The sequence below is a fragment of the Cebus imitator genome, unplaced genomic scaffold, assembly GCF_001604975.1.
Source record: "Cebus imitator isolate Cc_AM_T3 unplaced genomic scaffold, Cebus_imitator-1.0 Scaffold197, whole genome shotgun sequence".
NCBI lineage: Eukaryota > Metazoa > Chordata > Mammalia > Primates > Cebidae > Cebus > Cebus imitator.
The window spans coordinates 2,008,885-2,019,529 of record NW_016107512.1 but is presented as its reverse complement, the minus strand read 5'-3'; the positions used below and the strand labels follow the sequence as shown (position 1 = coordinate 2,019,529).

General features: G+C 58.2%; 1 protein-coding gene across 3 annotated transcripts in view; it reads right to left on the bottom strand.

Annotated features, from left to right (window-relative positions):
* Nucleotides 1-10,645, bottom strand: part of TTBK1 (tau tubulin kinase 1) — a 44,985-nt gene continuing 34,340 nt past the window's right edge. For 2 of the 3 annotated variants that reach the window (XM_017547343.2, XM_017547344.2), the window contains exons 14-15: nt 3,943-5,534; nt 1-3,286 (exon numbers count right to left, since the gene is read on the bottom strand). In XM_017547343.2, coding sequence (XP_017402832.1) covers nt 2,893-3,286; nt 3,943-5,534 — 1,986 coding nt within the window. In that variant the 3' untranslated portion in view covers nt 1-2,892. The remainder of the gene's footprint in view (nt 3,287-3,942; nt 5,535-10,645) is intronic. The other variant, XM_017547345.2, reaches the window with a different exon arrangement.

The window sequence follows — 10,645 nt, the reverse complement described above, 5'->3', positions numbered from 1 at the left end:
AAAGGTCCACAGGCTTTTTAATGGTGTGATGGCTACTTCCCTTCCGAGACCCGATCTAATCATTGACAGCGGCTTCCAGGGTGTTGGGGCGGGGTGGACAGGCGCAGGATGGGCAGAGGCCATGCAGTGACTGGGAAGGGGTTGGGGAGGGGTGTTACATTCTGTTTGGCATGTAAACATTCTTAGGTGGCTTCCCGAGGGAGGGGAAGGGCAACTCCCTGCTCCCCACCCCATGCCCACCAGGGCTGGTCCCTGGAGTTGAGAAGACTGGGCAAGCCAGGCCCCTGTGAGGAACTGGGGAATGGAGAGCCTGGGGCACAGCCCCCCGCCCCCACTGTGCCCCTTTCGTGCATGGTGCGGTGGGGAGGGAAGGCATGTGTCTGGGTGAGCAGACCCTGCATCTGACTCAGTGACATAGGTTGTTGTGATGGGGAAGTGCTGAGGGAGGTGGTGTGATGCTTTTACAGAGAAAGGGCTCAGGACCTGGAGGCCTGGTGGAGAGAATGAATGCTCAGGGGGAGGAGGCTGCAGCTGGGGTTGGGGGCACCGGGAGATGTGGCTTCCTCTGCCCTGGATCCTTCCCGGGGAGAGGCACAGAGGCAGTCCCCTAGGTGACTCCCTCCCCATTGTCCCGCTTTCCCTCCCCTATCTCGCCTGGTGACACTGGTGATATTCAGTGACTCAGAGGCCTGAGGTCAGTTGGGAGCCCTAGGGAGGTCTGGAATCACAAGGGCAGACTGGGTTTTGCCTCTCTGCCAGCTCCAGTGCTGAGTGAAGTTGGGGGTAGAATGGACCTGGGGCTCTCTCAGGCCCCCCTCTTCCTCCCAGCTACAAACCAGGGTGTTGTTGGTCCTGGGGCAGAGGTGAGGCTGGGGGCCCTACATTCACAGTTCGGTTGGTGGCAAGGAGCAGGCCCAGGGCCTGGGCACCAGGAGTCATGCCCTGGTCCCCACCTGGCACGAGCTGATTGTCATTCGGAGAAGCTCTAGGTGGGAGGCAGTGGCCCCTCCTCCATCCCCTCTGCTGGACTCAGAGGGCAGTAGAGGGTCTTGGGAGGGCCTCAAGTTGACAAGGAGGGCTCTGTCCGGAGAAGTTTCCTGAGTGTTCTGGGAGCTTCTGCATCAGCGTGGGGTGGATGTCAAAGGCTGTCCACCCAGGAGTCCTCCCCTCAGCTGGTCTGCAGAGAAGCCACCACCCCGGCCTGGAAGTGGCTGCCCAAGCTGCTGACTCTTCATGAGGGGGAGGCTGCTTTCAAGGTCAGCTGCCTCGTGGGCATCCTTCCGGGTGATGGTGGCTGGATGCAGCCAGACTGCTGGGGCACACTAAGGCCTTTCTTCCTCTTTCCCTGGATGCCTTGGCTTGCTCTCTGTGACTCAGGGAAGGACAGAGAGCCTAGGCCGGGGGACAGAGGCTATGGGGCCTGTCCAGATAGGCAGGGCTGGCTGTCCCATCTGCAGCCGGTGTGCTGCTTGCCCCAGATGTAGGCAGTTGAGGCTCATGATGAAGTGGGGTGAGCTATGCAGGAGCCAGAACCCAGGAAGAGTCCCCATATCCATTCCTGGAGCAGAGCAGCTGCACGGGCTGGAGTTGAGGCAAGAGGGAACAGGCTGAAGAGTGAGCTGAGGGAAGAGTGGGCGTGGGCTGGGGACCCATTACTCAAGCATACAATCTGGAAGGTAGAAGGGCCTTTCTGCCTCCAGGTGCCAGCTGTCTGTTGGTCAGTCTGCCTCTGTTCTCTCTGCCCACTTCGGGAGACAATGCCTGAGCCAGCCCTCCCTCCCTCCCACAGGCGGGAGGACAGGGAGGGTGACACCACTAGAACTGAGTCCCCAAATCTCCAAAAGGCCAGTGCAAAGATGGTAACCAACCACTCTCCACCTGCACTGAACTCATGAAAGAGCAGGTTGGCTGGAACTGCAGTAGGCAGGAGTGAGGTTAGATGACAGGAAGGAATTCCTGATATGGGGGTCCTGAGCACTAGATCAGGGGAAAAGGGGAGGGAGTAAAACTTTGTTAAAGCCCCCTCCAACTTCCCACTGGGAAATACTTGCCCAGGAAGGCAGCCCACACACTTCCTGTGGTTCCCACAGAGGCTCCACCCAAATTTAGGAGGCAAGAGGTTTCTGCACCCCAAAGGTGCAGGGGAGCACATTGCCCCCCTGCCCCAGCGGAATCACCTGCCCACCAATCTCCAAAATCACTTGCCCACTGCCTCCCACCGAGGTGTCCAGGATGGAGCCAACTTTGGGGCAGGTCAGACCTGCCCCCTCACACCTGAGTAGACTGATGTCCCCTGGGTCCCCAACCCCAGCCTGGCAGTCCAGAGGCCGTCCCTGGCCGCAATGGCTCTCAGGAGACTGTGGGGCTGGACCCTCGCCGGGAGGCTGAAGCCTCCACTTCTGGAATTTGATGCTGCTTCTCTGAATGGGTAGGGGGACTGGCTGGAAAGGGGTCGGAGGAGGGCAAGGCGCCGCAGGAGGTGTAGGCAGAGGTTGCTGGGGGAGCATGGAGAGCAGCCTAGGCCTGGTGGGCAAACGAACCGGGTGTCCCCAGAAGTGGAGTCCTCGATGAAAAGTGGCTGAGCCTTCCCGGGGCGGAGAGACTGATGTGAGGCTGGCCGGCCTGACAGGCGGCAGGAGGATGAGAGGACACGGGGCGAGGAAGGGGAGGCGGACTCTCCCCGTGGCGCGGTGCCGCGTCCCCCACCTGCCCTGAGGGCTGGCAGGGCACTGCGTGTGCTCGCGCGCGTCCTCGCGGGTGCAGGCGGAAAGCTGGGGCCGCGGGTAGTGCGCGTCGGGCGCGTAAGGCTGTGCTGGGAGCTGCTCCAGTGTGGCCGGCTGCGGGTGGGGGGCCGGGGTGAGGGTGGGGGGCCGCGGGGAGCCGCGGGCGTCATTATCTGGCCCCAGCCCGGCCCTCTGCGCCTGCTGCCCGGCCTTTGGTTGCTGCGCGCTGAGCCTGGAGTTTCCCTCTGGGTCCTTTCTTGGAGCCCCCGGGGGAAGGGATGCCATCAGGCTGGGCCCGGGCGGGCGGGATGCCCCGGGGCTGGGGGACCCCGGGCCGGACCTGGTGCGAGGGGGAGGGGCTCTCTCTGCGGGACAGGGACTGGCTCCGGGGAGACGCGCTGGGATTGCGCGCAGACGCGGATGTGGGAAGGCCTGGGCTGCGCGGGGCGGGGGGCCTGGCTCCGGCTTGGGCTCGCCCTGGGCCCAGGCCACGGCCAGGAGGTTGTTTGGGGCGGAGGTCAGCAGCAGTGGCCGACCCTGGGGGCTTCTGCAACTGGAGCCTGCTTGAGAGCAGAAGAGGGTAAAGAAACAAAACAAGGAGAAATATTTCAGAATCCTCCTGAGCACTGAGCACTAGAGTCCTGCCTCCTCAAGAGCTGAGACTGAGACCATGGCACAGATGGGTAAACTGAGGCCTGGCTCTCTGCCCTCCAGGCAGGACCACAACGAGCCACATGCTCCCAGGCTGCTGCTGGAAGAACCTGCTGCTGGCTTTCTTTGAGGTCCTCATTTCATCTTTAAAATTCTCATGGATTTTGCATTCTAATCTAGAATATACCTATGTTTATATTAATACAAAATGTTTTCTCCCAAGGAGTTTTCAAAGCTCTGGGATTTATCTTTTGGCTTCCAATGCCCCATGGCACACCAGAGGCTGGCTGTGTGTGGACCCATCGGCCCCCATCAGCTTGTTCCAAGCCTGGCCTCTCCAGCACCCCCTCCACACGTACTCACTGAAGCCACTGCCCTGAGCCCAGTGACAGGGCTGGAACCCACATCAGAGTGAGGCAGAGCACAGTTGGAAGGTGCTGGACAGGAGGTGTCGCTGAGGGTCCCTCCTGATCTTCCATAGCCCCTGACCTTGGTTCTGGAGAAGCCCCTGCTGGTGGAGGCCTGTGGTCACCCTCTGCCCACCCTGGGGCTGACAGCGGTTTCTCACCTGCTGGTGTTGGCTGTGTCCGACGCTGGGGCCGCGCCTTGGGATCTGCTGGGGGGCTGCTGGGCTGCAGCAGGCATGGGCATGCGGAGGCTGATGGGGCGGGGAATCCGGCTCCGGGTGGCGGCTGCCCGCCCGGCCTTCCTGGGCAAGGCCGCTGCTGGCTCAGAGGCAGGCGTGTCCTCCTCGGACCCCGTGCCCGAGAGCGTCTCGGAGGCACGGCGCTGCTCCTCACTGGAAGAGGAGGAGGCCCCCGAGGCCAGCCGCAACAGCAGGCGGCCCTGCCTCTTCTCCATCACCAGCCGCGCCAGGTCCTGCTGCGGCCGGGCTCGCTTGCTCCACCGCTCTTTGGCCGACAGCGAGCCTGAGGGCTCCGAGCCCGTGTCCTCCTCAGACAGCAGGACGGGGATACGGCTCCTGGGGTGGGAGCCTGCTATAGCATGGCGTCTAGGGGAGATGGTGGCCACTTTCTCAGGGCTTGGTTCCAGCGGGGACACCGGGGCTGGTCTGTCTGCAAGGGCCAGGCCGTTGGGCAGTGAGTTTGTGGCCAACTCTGAGGGCGTTTCCTCAGGGGGCGCAGACAGGGCACAGCCCTCTATCTCGGCCCCATCCAGCCCTGACAGGGCAAGGCCGTTCTCCAGGGGTGCTGGGGTCCCCTCCTCAGCAGCGCCTCCATCAGAGGCCAGCTCCAGACCCAGCTCGCCCCCAGCGCTGAACTCCTCAGGCCGAGAGGCTTGTCCACTGGAAGACATGACATTGAGGTGGGTTTTTTCCGCAATGTGCACAAAGGTCCTCTCAACTTTGGTGAAGGGTGAGGAGGTGACTGCCACACCCCCGGACCCTGTGGTCACTGTCCCCGCCCCCAGTCCTGCCCCAGGCCCTGGAGGCTTGGGCTCAGACTTGAGGACGGAGGACAGGGTGCCTGGCTCAGATACGTCCAGCTGGCTGCCTGCGGGCTGGGGCCGCTCGTGCTGAGGAGTGAGGGCAGCCAGGGTGCCCAGGTCGGGGTCAGGAGCCAGTTCGGCAGTGACAGGCGACTTCTTCATGTCGCCAGGAGAGACAAGCACCAGGGTTTTGGAGCCCTCCTCGGGCTCCAGGTCCCCATCAGCCACGGAGGCCCGGCCCCTGGACTCCTTCTGATCATCGGCCAGCAGCGTGGACGGGGCGCCCTCCTGGCTCCGGTCGGTGCTCCTCTCACTCCCCTCACTGCTGGAGCCACTTCGAGGCCCCAGCACCTCCCCCAAGGCCACTGCCACCTCAACGGCCTCTTCCTCCTCTTCCTCCTCGTCCTCCTCCTCTTCGTCGTCCTCCTCCTCTTCTTCCTCTTCTTCTTCCTCATCGTCTTCTTCCTCTTCCTCCTCTTCCTCCTCCTCCTCCTCTTCCTCCTTCCCATTAGCCTGAGGCTGAACGGGAGCCAGTGGGACCTGGGGGGTGCTGAGCAGCATGTGCGAGAAGCCCACCCTCCGGACCCTGTTGAGCAGCCGAGCCCGTTCTCGGTAATCGGAAAGGTCTCTCTTGAAGTCCTGGTAGGGCAGACTCAGAGGCACAGCTCGTGGGAGGCCGTTTACCTCAAACGGGGGCGCCACGGAGAACACCTGCAAGGGCACACACAGGGACCCTCTGAGGTCACCCACCCTCCTGGGCCCAGGAAAACTTCAACTGTACCCAGGAGCTAGGAGACCCACAGGCCCGGTTCATCTACCAGACTGTGAGCTCCAGATAGGCAGCCGCAGGCACTGGGTCTGTGTTGTTCACTGCTCTGTCCTTAGGGCCTAGAATGGTCTCTGGCACCTAGTGAGTGCTCAGCAAGCCTCTGATGAATGACTGTGTCCACACTCTAGGTCCCTGAAGTCCCAGGCCCTGACCCTGGTGGCCTTTCTGCCTCCCGGCCTCTTCATGTCCCCAGCCCCTCTCCTCACCATGTCTATCCTACACCTAAGCCAGGAACAGTAACAGGAAATGAAAACTGGGAGGCACCAGGACCACCATGCAGATGGGCCCTTCCTTTCACAGAGAAAGCCAGGCCCAGAGACGGGCAGCAAGTGTCTGCACCACCTCCCGATGGCCTGTGCCGGGTCTGGCTCCTGGATCCCTCAGTCCCACCTCAGGGTGTGCAGTTTCTCTGTGGCCAGAGAGCTGGCTCTCCAGGGCCACCAGATCCTGTGCTGGACAAGGACAAAGGTGGGGCTGTCCTCTACCCTTAAAAGTGCAGCCTGGGCCCCTGGAGCTGCAATCCATCCTCTCAGCCAGGAATTTGTCCAACCCTCGACAGGTATGCTTAAGCTCCATTCCGGTTTCCTCTTCAGAGCTTTGTGTAGCGCCCTTGGCAGTGTGATGGCAAACCTGTTCTTGGTTTTCTAGGCTCTTGCCATGTCCCCCTTAGCCTCCTTCCTTCCAGACTAGAAAGGCCTGACCACCTTGTCAGGAACTTGGCTCCTTCTCTAGCTCCACCCTGTTGAATACACAGACATCCCCAGGCACCCTCAATGTCCGGGGCCTATCAGGGCTGACACAGCTTTGTTCCATGGTGGGACAGTGCTGACGATGTCCAGCACTTTGCTAGCATTTTCAAGCACACTGGGCTTCTGTCTTCCTGAGCTAGCAGAACGTAGCCCATCCAGACCAGAGGCTCCAGGGATATCCTGCCTGCACACCTTCCTGCCCACTCACGCTGCCAAGGAGTCCTGCCAAGCATCATTCTTAAACCTTTCTGTGTCTGCTACCTCAGGCCCACGAGCATAGTCTTGTCCTGCCTAGTGGTTCCCCAGCTACTGAGCTGCTCTCTCCATACTGTACGGCCTGAGTGACCTTTCTGAACCTTAATCTAATTCCATCTGTGTCTGCTTCAAATCTACTGTGGCCGCCACAGTCCTTAGGAGAGAGTTCAGTTTTTTTTTTTTTTTTTTTTTTTTTTTTTTTTTTTTTGAGACAGAGTACTGCTCTGTTGCCCAGGCTGGAGTGCAGTGGCATGATCTTGGCTCACTGCCGCCTCTGCCTCCCAGGTTCAAGTGATTCTCCTGCTCAGCCTTCCTAGTAGCTGGGATTACAGACACGCATCACTACACTCGGCTAATTGTTTTGTATTTTTAGTGGAGATGGGGTTTTGCCATGTTGACCAGGGTGGTCTCAAACTCCTGACCCCAGGTGATCCACCCACTTCGGCCTCCCAGAGCACTGGGATGACAGGCTTGAGACACCACACCCGGTCTGAGACAGTTCAGATCTTTGACTTGGCCCATGAATCCCCCACCCCACTCTGTGATCTGGCTCCTAACAGCTGCTCTGGCCTTACTTACTGCAACACCCTTGGTCCCCTGCCCCCGCCTATGCTCCACCCATTCCGATGCTTCCGGAAGTTCCCTAAGCTCATTAGACGTTCCCTAAGTGCATCTTCTATCTCACACTTTGCCCAGCAGTTTCCTCCACCTGGGAGTCCCTCTAACCCCTTCTCTTTACATGATAACTTCCTACTCTTCCTCCAAGACCAGCTCAAACAGCTCCTCATCTTAGCAAAGAAGAGACAAAGCCTTCCTGTCAACTTTCCTGTCCCCCCACCGAGCAGCTTTACTTACTCCCCCTTTTCTACTTGTTTTCCACATCCTTTCGTGAGAGAATCTCCCACCTATTATTCTACATGCAGGTATTTATAGGGTCCTCTCTCCTGATACACAGAGATCCCTGAGAGTTTCTTCATTCACTCCTTCAAGAAGTGGTCTTTGAATGTCTCCTGTCCCGGTCACCATGTTACAGTCTAAGAATCTATGGATCAAGTATTGAACAAAATAGACATGGTTTTTTATTTTCTCTATATCAGGAAACGAAGTGGGGATATGCACATTCCACAAAGGTTGTGATCATAAATGAGGTCATATAAGCAAAGGCATATAGCAGTTGCTCAACAAATGTTAGCTCTCTCTCGCCCCTACCTCCCACCTCCTGCTCTGGTCACCTTGGTTTGGAGGTCATTGGCCCCCTCCCCAACCCCAGAAAAGACTGGATGCCACACCTATGGGGAATTGGGTGTGGGAAAAGGAGGGAGCTCTGCCAGCTGAGGCCTCTATGCAAATAGCACAAAGGCTGGTGGAGGGGAAGGCAGAGACCCCCAAGGCTGAGAATCTGTCCAGGGCTGTGGCTGCTCCCCTTCCCAACTGCGATGATCTTCCCTGCAATCAGACCATCGGTGAGGCTATGGTGGGGGTGACGCAAGAAGATAGCTTCAGATTCCAACAGGACCCCAGCAACGCTGTTTGAGCCAGGGAAAGTTTCTAAGAAAGCTCCCTATCTAGCTCAAACAGGGTTGCTAGGGTCCTCTCAGCCTGGGCAACATGGCAAAACCCTGTCTCCACTAAAAATACAAAAATTAGTTGGGCGTGGTTGTGTGCACCTGTGGTCCCAGCTACTCGGGAGGATGAGGTGGGAGGATCTCTTGAGCCCAAGAGATCAAGGCTGCAGTGAGCTGAGATCGCGCCACTGCACCCCAGCCTGGGCGACAGAGAGACGCTGTCTCAAAAAACACAAAAATAACAACAACAACAACAACAAAACGAACTCACTTTTGTCCTCTCCACATCTAGGCTGGAAGTGTCCAGAGAATTTTCTTTTTCTACACAATATTCGTTCTTATTAATCCATTCATTCATTTAGCAAACACTAAGCACTAACTCTGCCAGGCCTTGCTCCTGGACACTTTGCTCATCATCAACGTTGCGGCTAGAGAAAATGGCTGGGCAGAGGTGGAGGAGCTGCTGTAAGCTCCCGGGTGAGTGGGGACCATGGGGTGGGTGGGTGCTGGCACTGAGAGTCAGGGACAGGCAGGCAGACAGAGAGCTCTGAGCATGTTTCTCTCCCAACCACCTTTGGACTCACCCAGCTGGCAGCAGACACATCCTGTCCAGTAGGGATGGCCTTTAACTCCACCGGGCCACCCATTCTCCACAGAACCTTTGCCCATTGTCCCTGTCTAATCCCTGACACCTTGGTTAGAGACACTCTTTCCTTTGCTCTCTGACCAGGCCCTGAATCTCTCTGAAAAGTCCCCATATAAAGGCTGGGATCCCTTCCAACACACACACACACACACACACACACACACACACACACACAGAGTGTTCACATTGGATGGTTGTAAGTGGAACCCTTTCTCCTTCTGCCTCAAAGCCCTCCCCTCCTATTACCTGGGAGAGAGGAGGAATGAGAACTGGAAATCAATGATCAGTCATAAAACCAGGCTGGGAAACTGAGGCACAGAGAGGGACATGGACTTGGGTATTGGCCCAGGTTGTGAAGCACATCCACCAGGGTGGCCCAGGACCCGAAACCCTTTCCAGTGTCTCCCACTCAGTCCCATGTGGGGAGACCTGGAACCCTCTGCCTTTTGGGAGGAAGAGCCCTTCATGTCGGAGTGAGGACAACTTTGCCCTAAGGATCACTGCCACCCCCAAACCAACCTAGGCATGCTGGGTTTTCGGTTTCAAAGTCCCTCTGCGGTTCCCTCATCTGCCTCTGGGCTGGGGAGGGACAGAGCCTGGGCTCAAGTTCATCACTCCTCAGAGAATAGCCTGAACTTCTCCCTGCCTCTCCTGGATGCCCAGCGAGTTCTTCATTCATTTGCCTGTTTGATCTTGAGTTCATTCACTCAGCCAGTGATCTACAGACACCTTCAGTGTGTCTGGCCCTTTACCTGTCTGAAAAGTTCACACCTTCTTTCTCCCTTCTCAGGGCAGCAACCTTTATGATTCTAATCTGCTTATTGTGGTTCCCAGGCCTGGCTTGACACAGCATTGTCCAGAGTTGCTTTTTAAAAATGCACAGCCCTGGGTCCTACCCCCAGATTCTGTAGGTCAGAGGTGAGGCCCAGAAATCTGGCTGTTTTAAGCTCCTTAGTAATTCCAAGTTCAGCTGAAGGCATATATGGTAAGGTTTGGGTCATGGAGACAGGAAGAGGACAGGCCAATCAAACTGAGACCCTCGGAGAGAATGGAAGCCCCAGCCCTTCCCCCCGATCCATGGAGCCCCATCTAGAGGGCTAGGCCCCACCAGCTCCAGAGCCCAGCTCAAGTCCATGTTTACTCCAGTAAAGAGGAAAAGTGAAGGGAGAGGATGGGCCTGACTCTGATCTTCAGTTGCCACCAGCAAAACAGGGCTCTCAAGGCCTTGGGGAAAGTTCTCTGACATGACACTGGGGACGGGGCTCCACATGGCCCCATCCTTAATCCCCACACAGGGTGCACGGAGCCACTCCTGCCTGGACCACAGCCAAGCCCAGACTTCAGGCACTGCACCCTGGCCCACGGTCTGGAGGTGAAGAAGCAGGGCTGGGCAGGGATAAGTGGCAAAAGCAGGAGGGTGAGCCCTAACACCCCACTAGTCCCATGCTGAGGTGGGGAGCTTGTGCCTCTCACAGCAGCTCCTCCTCCTCTCTCAGAAACTGCCTGGTGCATGCCTCCCACATCCTCTCCTCCACTAGGAAGGAACCACTCCCCACGCCCCTGTCCACCTGCCAGGAGATGAGATGTGCCCGGCATCACCTCTGTCAGCTCCGCAGCTCAGTACCACCTTTCCCAGATCCTCCACCTCCAATTGTCTGTCTGCATCACCACTCTCCAAGCATCTCTGCCAGGCCAAGAGCCCTCCCTCCACCCCACCCCACACCCAGGAGTGCCAGGGAAGGGGAAGGTGGCAGAAGGGGTAAGTTGATGCGGGAACG